We start from the raw sequence: 15,826 nt of genomic DNA on the forward strand, positions 1-15,826 counted from the left end.
CTTGTTGAAAAACATGAAAAGAAATAAATTCTCCTTCAGAATGGCCCTCAAAACCAGCAGGGCATGCATTAAGGGGTTTCACAAGACTTAATTAAACAAACATTTTGACAATCTGGAAGCAGCCTTCAAGAAATACGGGATTCTTCCCAATCATATTTACAACATGGACAAGGCAGGCATTCAAACTGTCCCTAATAAGCTCCCTAAACATGTTTTTCCAATAGGAAAGAGTGAAGTGGTGAAATCAGTGGGTGCATGGCAGCGACAAACAGTCACTGCTGGCTGTTCCATGGTGTCGTGTGACATCATGTCCCACCGTTCTTCATATTTGCACAGAAGTGACATAATCCCTTCATGATAAATGGAAATCCAGCAGGATATGATGTGGCTATATCTGATAAAGGATAGATGAGGCAATAACATTTATTACATGGCTTAATTACTTCAAAAAGTCTACATATCCTACAGTCAACATACCCATTTCATTAATTCTGGATAACCATGTCTCCCACACAAGCCTGGAGCCTATTTTGTTTGCCAAAGATAGCCACGTACGCATATTAAGTTTGCCACCTCATAGCAGCCATAAGACATGGCCATCTGATCGATCACAGATTTTTCATACCTTTCAAGGCATTTTATGACATGGCAGTACATTCATGGAATGTGTGTCATCCTGGGCAGGTCTTGAGCTTGTGTAACATAGCTGAACTGGTGAAAGTGACATTTGAAAAGGTGGCTGCTGTTGAAATGGCTGCTGCAGGTTTCAGAGACAAAGGATTTTTCTTCTCAATCAACACAAATTTTCAGATGCCGATTTTGCACCACAACAAGTGACTGATCAACATTTTGACAATGGCTCTTATAAGAGTTCACTGCTTGACACTTCACAGTCATTGGTGGAAATAAAGAGGTTGAATCACCAAGGACCAAGGAAATCATTGTAGAAGACAAGGAGAATATTGGCAGGATTCATGAGGAGCAAGTTCCACAGTCTACTACTTCTGAAAACAGGACCTTCAACAGTTACTCCCATCATCACATGTGAGTCATCTATTCAACTTTCTTCATCAAACTCTCCACATTATAATTGCCATACTAGCTTCTCTCCCAGAACACCCCCCTTTTCCGCCAATCCTACATCTACTGTACACTTGGTATCACCAGAGGAAATAAAATTCCACTTCCAAAAGTTCAAATGAAACAGAAACATAGGTGTTCATCAGAGTGGTTCACTTTGAGCCCTTATAAAGCAATCTGGGAGGTGGAATCTGCTGAAAAGAAGATGTTAGATGACGAGAAGAAAAAGAAAGTCATTACTAGACGTAGTGGAAAGAAAACATTTTCTACTGTAAAAAAACCTTCAAAGAAGCAAAGTTTTCTCTCATTTTTGTCAGAGTCAGAGACAAAGATGTGTCTGCATAACAATAGTTCTGGCTTGGACATGGATTTTTCAAAGACAAAGCTGATGTAGAAGAAAGTTCTGTTATAAGGACAAAAGAATTCACAGCTGTAAAAGTCCACGGAAAAACAAAAACTTCATTCCGCCTTTATCCAATGAAAGTGCTTCAGTCACAGTTATGATGAAGCTTTTTACAAGTTTTGTCAAAAATAAAGACATTTGTAAAAAAATTATCACAGTAAATTTCCAAATGTTCTGGAAGATTTGCGAATACAATTAGCTTTACGTACAATCTGCCCGGCTTACCAATTTACTGAAATTGCTGTTCAAATACAAGTCTGGATAGGCAACCTCAAATCTTTCCAGTTCCCCCATTTCTACATCATCATGTTAAAAGTATCTTAATTGTTAAATAGCTCTTTTCTGTTACTTTCCACTGTTCTACAAGAGCAGTATGTATTTTGTTTCACTGTCTATTTTCGTAATGTCAGTATTCAAAGTTAGATGCAGTAGCTCTCGCTAATCAAGTCGTTTCAATTTTGAAATTGCAATGCATAACATGCTGTCATAATTATAATAATGTTCGTGTGATTTTTTTTAAAGAAAATAAAGAGTTCCTAATTTTTTTCTCCATGTATTTATTTGCAACACTTCTTATTTTTTGTACTTGGGTGTAGAAGTCACATTGCACACACTTACCCCAGGCTTACATACCTTTACCCCAGCACATGGAGTACGAGTAGGCATAGTTTTCTCTGTTTTTGAAAACTTTTATTACTCCTCTAATAACTGTTGGATGGCACTGAAACTTTTATGCAATATTTCCAAGTTGTCAAACTAGATGTTGCATGTGTAATTAATATAATATTGTTGCACGTTTCTCTTAAATATTTAGTAAAACCAAGCATGCTTTTACTCCCACATACCATATGCATTATGGATGTCCAAAAAATATTAAAGGGTGTACTAGTTATGAATGTTATACATCAAAGTCAAAATTTTAAAATACATTACATCCACATTAAAGAGCAGAGTGTAGGGAGATAAATGAAGCAACGTAAATAACTTTAATACCATAGTCCATTTTTATTGGCTTTTTGTTCTTGCTGTTTTTAAAAATAGGGATATTTTAGACCAAATATGAAATTACAAACACAAACCAAAGCTCTAACTCAACAAGGTCATGGGTTTAAAATCTATTTACAAGCACAAACCATCACAGCCTTGAGTACATAAAAAGATGTGCTTCTGTTGAAGATAGCTCCTTATTCCGACTTTCAAATTAAACTAGAACAAGTTACTGGTCCAAGCTAATAGAATTAAATGTAATCAGTGCTTTTGCTATTCCAAAGGAAAAAGAGATGGAAACAGTCATACAGATTTACCAGGTGTACACAAAATAATATTAGAATTACAAGTATTTTTCATGGCTAAGAAAGCTATTGAATGTCTTTGCAAACAAGAAATTATGCTAGAGCAGTTGTGGAAATTATGACTGATTAGACTGATGTGGCTGTTATACCACTCCACTGTGTAGCAGCACAATTTGCTAAGTTGGTGATGTGCGCACAGACACCTTTTCACCTGCTTCAGTTTTCGAAATCACATTTAGTGGTTACAGTCTAGCAACCACTTACATTTACAAGAATTAAGTGATCATCCAGTTGAAAACAAATTACAGGCAACTTTGAGGCCAAACTGACTTATTTTTTAAAATTATAACACGCATTTCTTATCACAAATTTAGATTCTACAGGGTAAAACAAATACCTTTTCATTCAGAACACATTTAAAAACACTGAAATTTTAAAAGCTTACATGGAGATTAATGCAAGCACATTTGTGCACTGTGTAGCATCATTTAAATGAACAATGATGAAATGTTTCCAAGCTGGTGGTCAAATTTCTGAGCATTTGACTAAATGGTGAGAAGTAAGAGGAGTGACAGGAAATAAGCACCTCAAAAGTGAGAGACATAGACATGCAGTAGGATAAGAACTCTAATGGAAACAGAAAACTGCACCATTTAGTATTTGTATCTGGGTTAGGTTAAAAATCTGTCCTTCATGGTGAACCAGGTTGGTAAATTGGTGTGTTATGAAGAAATGAATGACGGCACCTGTTTTCAGGCAACACAGTGACTATCGTGTTTAGGATGAGGCTTGTAACACCACCAGTGTTTATGTGACTACTGGGAGAAGTACTGATTTTCTGGGATATCTTCATCTTTCCACATGTGAGGTAGAGAAAAGGTTCGAATTTAGTAGTATTTGAAGCACAGATAGAGTGTAACTAATGTGTATAAATACTGGCGTCAGAGAACACAAATACCTTCTGATCTCCACGCTTGGATGCAGGATCCATATCATTCTGGTCTCATAGAGTGCTTACTTTTAGATTATATTCTTCCATGGAGCACTTAATGTATAGGTTCTGAGATGAGAGTTCACGACTGCACAGTGTTTCATGGAAACCCTTTTTGTCAAGCTGTATCCTTGAATTAAGATGTACTTTTAATCCCAAGTTCTCTTTCTAGTGGTTTGAAAAAATTATAGCTTGTAGCTGTCACCACATTTTAAACCACAAGTTGCAAAAGCCCATGTCTACGTAAAAACCATCATCTGCTGTCACACAACATAGTCTTCATCAGCAACTTCCCCACGATGTGAGATCTTAGGACATTTAGCCCATGGTATCTGCATATTGAACAGCTGAGAAAATATTTAAGACAACAATTTGTGTTTTATTTGTCACTGATCTTATTCCAGAATGAACACAGCAGTATACAATTCAATAAATCTACATAAATTTAGTTTTTGCTGGATCCAAAAGCAATTATCAAGTATCAAAGAAAAGAAATTAAATGAACCCTATATATGTAGAAAGCATGATTTTAATTTTAAATCTGCGTGAAGAGGAAGAAATAAATACAGTTAATGCCTGTTTCTCACCAATGCCAGCATCACATACAAGGAAACAGATGCTGTCATCCTATGACCCAATTTGATACAAATAACTGTATTTGTAGACAACATTTTTGCAAAATGCATATTTTTCAAAATATTTCAGCATCTAGAGCTGTCTTTGTCACTCACGTACAAAGATAAAAGCATAACACAACCATATGTGTCACAAGCAAGAATCAAACATGTCTTAAAAAAGCAGATTTTTCACGTATTTTGGCCAGCAGGCATCAAACCACATGACAGATGCAACAAACATATATGTCACACCAGACTAGATCAGACAAATAAATTTACTTTTGCTGATCACTGACTATATACAGGACACGGCATGAACAACAGAGAGGCAATCCTCTTCCCTGCCTTCACCTACTGGGAATAATGATATACACCACTTTATTACATGTTTGAGTATTTTTGGGATTGTGTCACTACACTCCCTAGGCTTATGAGATGAATAGATGTTACCTCATGTGATTTCTTTCAGTTGGATTATGTGAAAGATCTTTTTTTAGTGTCTTCCCTTTCACAGAGTCCCTCTGACTTAAAGAGGTAGGATTTCTTGCAAACTGTTGCAGATTGGAGGATAGGAAACACTGTTTCATCTCAAACGGTTCTTGCGCACAGAAGCTGGTAATGAATTGCAGTAAATCTTTCACTTTCTAAAACTGCAATGTTCTTTAGGATACACTTGGTTCATTTACATTATGTTTCAATGAGAAAGAAAAAAGAACAGATCAAAGACAGAGAGAGAGATTTCAGCATAGTTAACTGTACCGTTTCCACTGCAGCGAGTCCTCACTCAATCATTTCAAGAGATGTAGAACAGTTCCCCCCCCCCCCCCCTTCATCTCACATCATGATACTTATTCATCCATGATGAATGCAACCTTAGTATCATATAAGTACTTACATAAATTGTTGCACAACAATTCTTGAGACTAGTTTCATTACCAGGTACAAGTAACAGAACTCCAACATCACATGTGCACACTCTCTTTACAAATTTCAAAAATCGCACCTTGGCCCTATAACATTTGTGCAGCAAAACCATTAAGCACAGAAAAAAGTGGCAATCTCTTGCATCAAAATAAGTTGTCACTTTCAAAAACGTCTCTCAGAGAGGCTGTGAAAATATTTAAGTAGCACTGAAGAAGTGCTACAGCAGACAACATCAGGATGACAGGTCACCAGGACGGCTAGTAATAAGTGGCAATGAAACAGAGGTTTTCATGGTCGGTGGTGGAGACCGCACTGTAGGTAGTTCAATATCAGACTTTGCAAGGGCTTCTTCCTTCTTTTTCAAAAACCGCCCACCAGTGTAACCTGAAGAAGAAGAAAAATAGTTTGTATTATACTGTTTCATATAGCTACACACTACTACAATATTGATGCTAAATTCAACAAATTTCTGTCGGACTTGCATTCTTTTTCTAAATTTCAACACTTTCTCGATGTCACCCATCACAATAATCTGTCAATACAATTATATCATACTATGGAACAAGCCCACAGTTTAAAACATTATCAGGTACAACCGACACTTCTGAGTGTTGTTGACTAAAGAAGCTGAGGGAAGTTGGTCATTGTATGTAAATATTCAACACAAGGGGGGAAAAAATCTACTGACACATACACATACCTCATGTTTCATAAAAGGTGTGGAGGGAAAGAAGAGGAGTTACGCCAAGGTGAATTATTGTCAATCTCTGTTTCTTCTTGTGTGAGCACGGAGAATGAATTCTGGTCACTACTTGCAAGACTTGAGCATTTTACAGCAGCAACTGACTTCATTGATTCCTTTAATGGTTGAAATCGTGTATTTTTGTAAAGCCGAGACCACACCACAACAATGTTGAAGATCTTGGTTGTGGGGCTGCCCTGATTCAATGACTCATATCTGTTCAGGGACAAGGCCACAGCAAAGAGTCTTGACTACACTACATGGGGCAGCTTTGCTCAAAATCGCTTGGGAACTAGCCTACAAATGTCTGTCTGTTTCGCTTTTACTTACAGAAAAACTACCGATTTTGGCTTCAGCACACAGCGGAAGTATGTTTTCTAATTACAAGGAATTCTTCAACATTTTCTGGTTGCTGTAGCTGATGCCAACTACAATTTCATATGTTTGGATATGGGGTGTTAAGGAAGAATTTCAATGACATAGTCTTTAAATATACAGCGTCACATGAAAAATAAATAATGGAACACTGAGTTTGCCTCAGCCCACCCCATTGCCATGGAGAGAAAACTCCGTGCCATTCAAATTTGTAGCAGATTATGCACTCCCTCTGTTACACGCTGACAGAATATTCAATTATCATCTAAGTCATGCATGCCGCATTATTGAAAATATTTTTGGGACATGGCTCACAAAATTTTGGTTGCTGCTGAAACCTCTTTCAAATTCTAAAGGTGGCAGGGATAAAATACAGGGAGCGAAAGGCTATTTACAATTTGTACAGAAACCAGATGGCAGTTATAAGAGTCGAGGGGCATGAAAGGGAAGCAGCGGTTGGGAAGGGAGTGAGACAGGGTTGTAGCCTGTCCCCGATGTTATTCAATCTGTATATTAAGCAAGCAGTAAAAGAAACAAAAGAAAAATTTGGAGTAGGTATTAAAGTCCATGGAGAAGAAATAAAAACTTTGAGGTTCGCCGATGACATTGTAATTCTGTCAGAGACAGCAAAGGACTTGGAAGAGCAGTTGAACGGAGTGGACAGTGTCATGAAAGGAGGATACAAGATGAACATCAGCAAAAGCAAAACGAGGATAACGGAATGTAGTTGAATTAAGTCGGGTGATGCTGAGGGAATTAGATTAGGAAATGAGACACTTAAAGTAGTAAAGGAGTTTTGCTATTTGGGGAGCAAAATAACTGATGATGGTCGAAGTAGAGAGGATATAAAATGAAGACTGGCAATGGCAAGGAAAGCATTTCTGAAGAAGAGAAATTTGTTAACATCGAGTATAGATTTAAGTGTCAGGAAGCCGTTTCTGAAAGTATTTGTATGGAGTGTAGCCTTGTATGGAAGTGAAACATGGACAATAAATAGTTTGGACAAGACGAGAATAGAAGCTTTCAAAATGTGGTGCTACAGAAGAATGCTGAAGATTAGATGGGTAGATCACATAAGTAATGAGGAGGTATTGAATAGAATTGGGGAGAAGAGGAGTTTGTGGCACAAATTGACAAGAAGAAGGGACCGGTTGGTAGGACATGTTCTGAGGCATCAAGGTATCACCAATTTAGCATTGGAGGGCAGCGTGGAGGGTAAAAATCGTAGAGGGAGACCAAGAGATGAATACACTAAGCAGATTCAGAAGGATGTAGGTTGCAGTAAGTACTGGGAGATGAAGCTTGCACAGGATAGAGTAGCATGGAGAGCTGCATCAAACCAGTCTCAGGACTGAAGACAACAACAACAACTGAAACCTATTGCACTACATCCCAGTAAAGTGGAAAATGTGATTATTGCGAGTGCCTATTTGGATTTTTTTTTTTTTCTGTAGCCACTCAAAAATAACTTGTACTCCACATGGCATTTTTGACAAGGAAAATGCTGATGGCAACTTTATACATGTACATGGAGATTAGAACTATAAAAATCAAAACTTCTACGGCTACAAAGTGTACCAAGGAGTTTCTAAATGAAGTGCAGGAAATCAGAATTGAATTTAGAGATTGCTTTGTATCATCTGAAGGTTCTCTGCCTTACCAGGATGAAATTATTTGAAAACTTTTCCTAATCCTTCTTCTGTATTTGTAAAAAATTAAAATGTGATTTGCAGTTCATTGTTGTTGTTGTTGTTGTTGTGGTCTTCAGTCCTGAGACTGGTTTCATGCAGCTCTCCTTGCTACTATGTCCTGTGCAAGCTTCTTCATCGCCCAGTAGCTACTGCAATCTACATCCTTCTGAATCTGCTTAGTGTATTCATCTCTTGGTCTCCCTCTATGATTTTTACCATCCACGCTGCCCTCCAATACTAAATTGGTGATCCCTTGATGCCTCAGAACATGTCCTACCAACTGATCCTTTCTTCTAGTCAAGTTGTGCCACAAACTCCTCTTCTCCCCAATTCTAGTCAATACCTCCTCATTAGTTATATGATCTATCCATCCAATCTTCAGCATTCTTCTGTAGCACCACATTTTGAAAGCTTCTATTCTCTTCTTGTCCAAACTAGTTATCGTCCATGTTTCACTTCCATACATGGCTACACTCCATACAAATACTTTCAGCAATGACTTCCTGACACTTAAATCTATACTCGGTTTTAACAAATTTCTCTTCTTCAAAAACGATTTCCTTGACATTGCCAGTCTACATTTTATATCCTCTCTACTCCGACCATCATCAGTTATTTTGCTCCCCAAATAGCAAAACTCCTTTACTACTTTAAGTGTCTCATTTCCTAATACAATTCCCTCAGCAGCACCCGACTTAATTCGACTATATTCCATTATCCTCGTTTTGCTTTTGTTGAGGTTCATCTTATATCCTCCTTTCAAGACACTGTCCATTCCGTTCAACTGCTCTTCTAAGTCCTTTGCTGTCTCTGACAGAATTACAATGTCATCGGCGAACCTCAAAGTTTTTATTTCTTCTCCATTGATTTTAATACCTCCTCAAAATTTTTCTTTTGTTTCCTTTACTGCTTGCTCAATATGCATATTGAATAACATCAGGGAGAGGCTACAGCCCTGTCTCACTCCCTTCACAACCACTGCTTCCCTTTCATGTCCCTCGCCTCTTATTACTGCCATCTGGTTTCTGTACAAATTGTAAATAGCCTTTCGCTCCCTGTATTTTACCCCTGCCACCTTTGGAATTTGAAAGAGAGTATTCCAGTCAACATTGTAAAAATCTTTCTCTAAGTCTACAAATGCTAGAAACGTAGGTTTGCCTTTTCTTAATCTTTCTTCTAAGATAAGTCGTAAGGTTAGTATTGCCTCACGTGTTCCAACATTTCTACGGAATCCAAACTGATCTTCCCCGAGGTCAGCTTCTACCAGTTTTTCCATTTGTCTGTACGTAATTCACGTTAGTATTTTGCAGCTGTGACTTATTAAACTGATAATTTGGTAATTTTCACATCTGTCAACACCTGCTTTCTTTGGGATTGGAATTATTACATTCTTCTTCAAGACTGAGGGTATTTCGCCTGTCTCATACATCTTGCTCACCAGATGGTAGAGTTATGTCAGGACTGCCTCTCCCAAAGCTGTCAGTAGTTCTAATGGAATGTTGTCTACTCCCGGGGACTTGTTTCGACTTAGGTCTTTCAGTGCTCTGTCAAACTCTTCACCCAGTATCATATCTCCCATTTCATATTCATCTACATCCTCTTCCATTTCCATAATATTGTCCTCAAGTACATTGCCCTTGTATAGACCCTCTATACACTCCTTCCACCTGTCTGCTTTCCCTTCTTTGCTTAGAATTGGGTTTCCATCTGAGCTCTTGATACTCATACAAGTGGTTCTCTTTTCTCCAAAGGTCTCTTTAAGTTTCCTGTAGGCAGTATCTATATTACCCCTAGTGAGATAAGCCTCTACATCCTTACATTTGTCCTCTAGCCATCCCTGCTCAGCCATTTTGCACTTCCTGTCGATCTCATTTTTGAGATGATTGTATTCCTTTCTGCCTGCTTCATTTACTGCATTTTTGTATTTCTCCGGTCATCAATTAAATTCAATATTTCTTCTGTTACCCAAGGATATCTACTAGCCCTTGTCTTTTTACCTACTTGATCCTCTGCTGCCTCCACTACTTCATCCCTCAAAGCTACTAACTCTTCTTCTACTGTATTTCTTTCCCCCATTCCTGCCAATTGTTCCCTTATGCTCTGCCTGAAACTCTGTACAACCTCTGGTTTAGTCAGTTTATCCAGGTCCCATCTCCTTAAATTCCAACCTTTTTGCAGTTTCTTCAGTTTCAATCTACAGTTCATAACCAATAGATTGTGGTCAGAGTCCACATCTGCCCCTGGAAATGTCTTACAATTTAAAACCTGGTTCCTAAATCTCTGTCTTACCATTATATAATCTATCTGATACCTTCTAGTATCTCCAGGCTTCTTCCATGTATACAACCTTCTTTCATGATTCTTGAACCAAGTGTTAGCTGTGGTTAAGTTATGCTCTGTGCAAAATTCTATCAGGAGGCTTCCTTTTTCATTTCTTATCCCCAATCCATATTCACCTACTACGTTTCCTTCTCTTCCATTTCCTACTATCGAATTCTAGTCACCCATGACTATTAAATTTTCGTCTCCCTTCACTATCTGAATAATTTCTTTTATCTCATCATACATTTCATCAATTTCTTCGTCATCTGCAGAGCTAGTTGGCATATAATCTTGTACTACTGTAGTAGGCGTGGGCTTCGTGTCTATCTTGGCCACAATAATGCGTTCACTATGCTGTTTGTAGTAGCTTACCCGCACTCATATTTTTTTATTCAATATTAAACCTACTCCTGCATTACCCCTATTTGATTTTGTATTTATAACCCTGTATTCACCTGACCAGAACTCTTGTTCCTCCTGCCACCAAAGTTCACTAATTCCCACTATATCTAAGTTTAACCTATCCGTTTCCCTTTTTTAAATTTTCTAACCTACCAGCCCGATTAAGGGATCTGACATTCCAGGCTCCGATCCGTAGAATGCCAGTTTTCTTTCTTCATCATTTAACCATACAGTAAAGCCGCATGCCCTCGGGAAAAATTACAGCTGTAGTTTCCCCTTGCTTTCACCGTTCACAGTACCAGCACAGCAAGGCCATTTTGGTTAGTGTTACAAGACTAGATCAGTCAATCATCCAGGCTATTGCCCCTGCAACTACTGAAAAGGCTGCTGCCCCTCTTCAGGAACCACACATTTGTCTTGCCTCTCAACAGATACCCCTCCGTTGTGGTTGTACTTACGGTATGGCTATCTATATCGCTGAGGCATGCAAAGCTCCCCACCAATGGCAAGGTCCACGGTTCTTGGGGGGGGGGGGGGGGGGGGAGAACTGAATTATGAATATAAAATCAACTGCAGTTCATAAGGGATTACAAAATTAATAATTGTGTTGCAGTTCATAACAATTATTAATTTTGTAATCCCTTACCTTATATTCTTCTACATAACTGTTACAAAATCCTCTTAAATAGCTGGCATGTAGGAAAAACACAGAGGTACATATCTGAACCATAAACATTTTCTGGAGAAGTCCCACTTTCCTCTAATTTCTTGTGTTTTCGCCAAAAGTGGCTTTTCAAAGTGTGAATTAAATTTTAATGCCTGTCCTCACTTATCACATTTTCTGTATTCAATATGTATGATGACCCACATGCAGCTGCTCATCTGAAGATCTTCAATTAGTTTCAAAATAGTTTCATTAGACTACATAGTGGAAAATATAAACTATAACAATGCTAAATGATAACAATAACACTGATGACTATGTGCTAGACTCAGCCAAACTGACCCTGAACACGTCCACACTGGCAACGCTGCACAACATTGTTTCAGAGAATCCCATTTCAATGAGATTAAAATCTTGTATCAGTTTAGACCCGCAATACACATGGTAGCATGGTGCAGGCCTGAATCACAGCAGTGCCAATTCAGACTTGATTCAACCACGAAACAAAGATGCACAACATTGAGTCCCGATGTGGATTAAGCATATGAGATAACCTTTCTTCTTAACCTAATTCTTTCATTTTATCTGCAGTTATCATACAATTATGATGGGGTGCTGTTCAGTAAGTATGTATGGCAAACTATTTCAGGGTCATGTCTATTGCAAACAGCCAAGTGTCACAAACAACATGATTTATCTTTGCACAAAAATTTTACAGTGAAGGCAAACTAGTATGACTGCAACTTTTCATAAGTTTGGGAAACAGTAAGACATTGAACTAGCATTCAGGAGGACAGTAACTTCAAATCTTCATCTAGCAATCCAGAGTTAGGTTTTCCATGATATCCCTAAATCACATTAAATGTGTTGGGAAGAGTTCCTTTGAAAAAGGACATGGCAAAATTCTTACTCCAATCCATCGTTGATGGGATGTTAAACCCAAATCTTTATTTCTTTTTTTGGTTGTAGTAATTCATCTTATTGTGAGCACTGTAGCAAACAATATTAATGCAGGGAATGTCAACCATAGTCATGACTTTCGAATTCTCAACAAGTTAAGACTGCTTACTGCATGAGTACTCTCACATGGGCTTGCATTCAGTAAAACATTGAGCTCCCTACTGAGACATCCAAATAAACTGTTACATTGCATAACACAACTGAAGGATCACTTTTTTGAAATCTCATAACTGTTTCCTATTGCCAAACCGGCATTTGAAATTTGGCTGAAAGGTGCCAAAAGAGTGGCATGCAGCGATGTCACCCTCAAGCTCAGCAGGTGTTGGCACATGCGGAAAAAGGTAAGTGTTTGGGAGTTCATGTGAGTTGTAAGGCGGGTTAATGATGTCACACTGATACCGAATTGCACCACCATTCTACCCAATGCCTATGTGGATGCATGACATGATGGGAAAATCATCACACCCCCTCTTAGCCACATTTCATCTCTTCTGTTGATGCCTCCCATGGACATCAGGACTGTGATATTGCCAGAAAAAGAGATAGTGCCCAAAAGATAGTGTGAATACTGTCTTCTGTTATGTGTTTCTGTGATCCGCACATCGATCTGCTATTAGTAAGCAATTTCTCATTATGATATGAAGTGAGTCAGCTCTGCAATTACAGTACTCTTTCACAGTGGAAAATAAGGCAACGTGCTGATCATCTACATGATTGTCTTAAGCTATTCTGTTTTTATTTATTCACACACACACACACACACACACAGACACCAAGACGGCAGTGACCTGCCTGCAACAAGGATGAGGACAGACAAAGATGAAGGGGGAGGCAAGTCAGAGAGAGTACATGTCTGACCTACTCAATCTCACGCTTCCCCCCTTCATCTTTGTCTGCCTCTCTGGCCTGTACTAGGATTCATCCCCTCATTCTCACAACAGGTGGAGCCCTATTATCCTGGGATTGATGATGATGATGATGATGATGATGATGATGTTTGGTTTGTGGGGCATTCAACTGCGCGGTTATCAGCGCCCGTACAAATTCCCAACCTGTTCTCAGCCCAATCTCGCCACTTTCATGAATGATGATGAAATGATGAGGACAACACAAACACCCAGTCATCTCGAGACAGGTGAAAATCCCCGACCCCACCGGGAATTGAACGCGGGACCCCGTGCTCAGAAAGCGAGAACGCAACTGCGAGACCATGAGCTGTGGACCCTGGGATCGAGTGGCTGCTCCCTTGCTTCAACCTTCCCTATCCCATCCCCCTCTCTTATCTGGGGAATGAACTACTTGTTCCAAAAACTAACAAGTGTATCGCTTTTACTTTTATTTGAAGTAAAAGCAGTACAGGAAATCTGCCTCTTGATTTATTAGATTACTTATGTTGCTTTGCTCAGGCCAGATGTATTTATTCTTCAGTCTGCCAGTCTTTGCCACATTCTGCATCTCAGTCATCCTGCTGACACACAGTATTACATGCCTGCACGAAGAAATTAACCTACAGAAGTATACCTCTGACACTAGTAATCACAGGCTTATCCAAGCACAATTGTAATCATGTAATCACCCTTTATTTTCTCAGCTCACAAATTCACTAGCTTATCTTTCCTACTCCTGTGAAAATTTAGCTTTTGATTTGTGTGTCCCCAGCATCTACTAGCACTGTATGCGAGCAGTAGTGCAATGACCGCTATGGTGTTTTGTCAGGAGGCATTCGACTCCTCCTTCAGGTGTCTTTTTTTTTATTTTTTTTTTTTGTTTTTTTTTTATGCTAATGAAGAAGACAGGAGCCTGTGGAAGGCAGCTTCAAAAAGATAGTCTGTGAACATAGCAATTCATTATTACTTCAACAGGCCTAAATAAATAGATGTGTGCACCTCCTTCCCAGGCACAGTCTGGTGTCATTCCACGATTTCCCTACTATGGTATGGTATGCGGACAGGCTTACAGTGCATTCTACTGACAAGCAGAGTGTTTACTCTGCTTTGCTATCTCACTGGATGCTGAGGTGGTGGCCACAGCATTCACTTCAGTTGGTGGCAGCCAGCAGATAAGAAAAGACTTCTTACGTAGTTACCCGCTGCCCCAGTGATGTGACAGATGTGATGCCAATGGAGAGAACCATGTACACATGGCTGTGGGGCTAGGACCTTGTGGCATCAGAACTCAAGTCGCACAGAGATGGGAGGACCTCTGTTTGAGCCCCAAGGTATATGAAGACAGCTGGATTGCAGTGAGTAGACCCACAGTGCTGGCAGAGTGCAGGGCTCCCAATTGTCTGAGCAGCCAGACAGCAGGTGAGGGTTTGAGGCACAGCGATGGTGTCAGCTGCATCAAAGGCTGAATATCATAACACAAGGCAGCTGTCTGATGATGACTGGCTGGCTGCAGTGGGAGGGGATGGAGTTACAAATACTGCTGTCTGGAGCTGAATGTGCAGAAGGAGTACATCTGCTGATTCCCTTCCACGGGAGTTTCCCACGGTCTCACTCACTGGCTCAGAGAAGTGTGAAACACAGAAGTGGCTCGTGTCAGATGGTGCAGTGTCATGCACAGGTTTTCAAAACTCTAATGCCTGTGTGTGTTCTTTTCAGAAACAGCTGTAGTCTGTTCAGTTCCCAGAAAACTCACCATACTGCTATGTTATGCCAAATGTGTTTATGCTGCATACACCTTACTGTGTGTGCACTGTTGCAGCTTCCAAAATACAGTGCCCTCCAAAAAAACTTCCAATTTTTATGACTAATATCAATTTGGAAATTCTTTTCCTTGCAACAGTTCAGAATTACAACCCATTTGACACAATTAGCATTCTCTCAGCAGAATAATGTTATTTAATAGTAAATTTATTATATTAAAATATTGCATTTTTTGTTTTATAAACAAAATAGCTGGCAAACCTGGTACTGACCGGGTATTCATTCTACCTATTTCCTATTAGAAATGGAACCTTACTTGTACTTCTGCTGTACATTCAGTAAGAGATAATCTCTTGACAGTTTCTGCACACTGGAGCACTGCTGTTTAGCATGTTTACGACAAAATTTTGTAAATGTCTCTATGGCAATGCCTCATCATAGCTCTACAGACAGCTATTGTATTCACCTACATCAACCTGCACTTTACAGTTGAATGCTGGCAAAAGCGATATGAGGTGATAGGGATTTGAGTATTAGCAGTAAAGAATAAATATTGTAAAATTTCATTTATATGTTTTTCACACACACACACACACACACACACACACACACACACAAATATCCACAGTGGGCACAAGTTATGATGCAGTGTTTCAGAGTGCCGGGAAGTGGACCGGTAAGTCTGATATTAGACTATAATAAAATTTGAGAGTGT

The 15,826-nt window shown here is 39.1% G+C and overlaps 1 protein-coding gene across 1 annotated transcript in view; it reads right to left on the reverse strand.

The window, feature by feature from the left end:
* Positions 1–2,464: 2,464 nt before the first annotated feature.
* Positions 2,465–15,826, reverse strand: part of LOC126259693 (syntaxin-17) — a 54,489-nt gene continuing 41,127 nt past the window's right edge. The window contains exon 5 of the mRNA XM_049956655.1: positions 2,465–5,691. Within this exon, the coding sequence (XP_049812612.1) occupies positions 5,540–5,691 (152 nt within the window). The 3' untranslated portion in view covers positions 2,465–5,539. The remainder of the gene's footprint in view (positions 5,692–15,826) is intronic.

Source organism: Schistocerca nitens, chromosome 5 (genome assembly GCF_023898315.1).
Source record: "Schistocerca nitens isolate TAMUIC-IGC-003100 chromosome 5, iqSchNite1.1, whole genome shotgun sequence".
NCBI lineage: Eukaryota > Metazoa > Arthropoda > Insecta > Orthoptera > Acrididae > Schistocerca > Schistocerca nitens.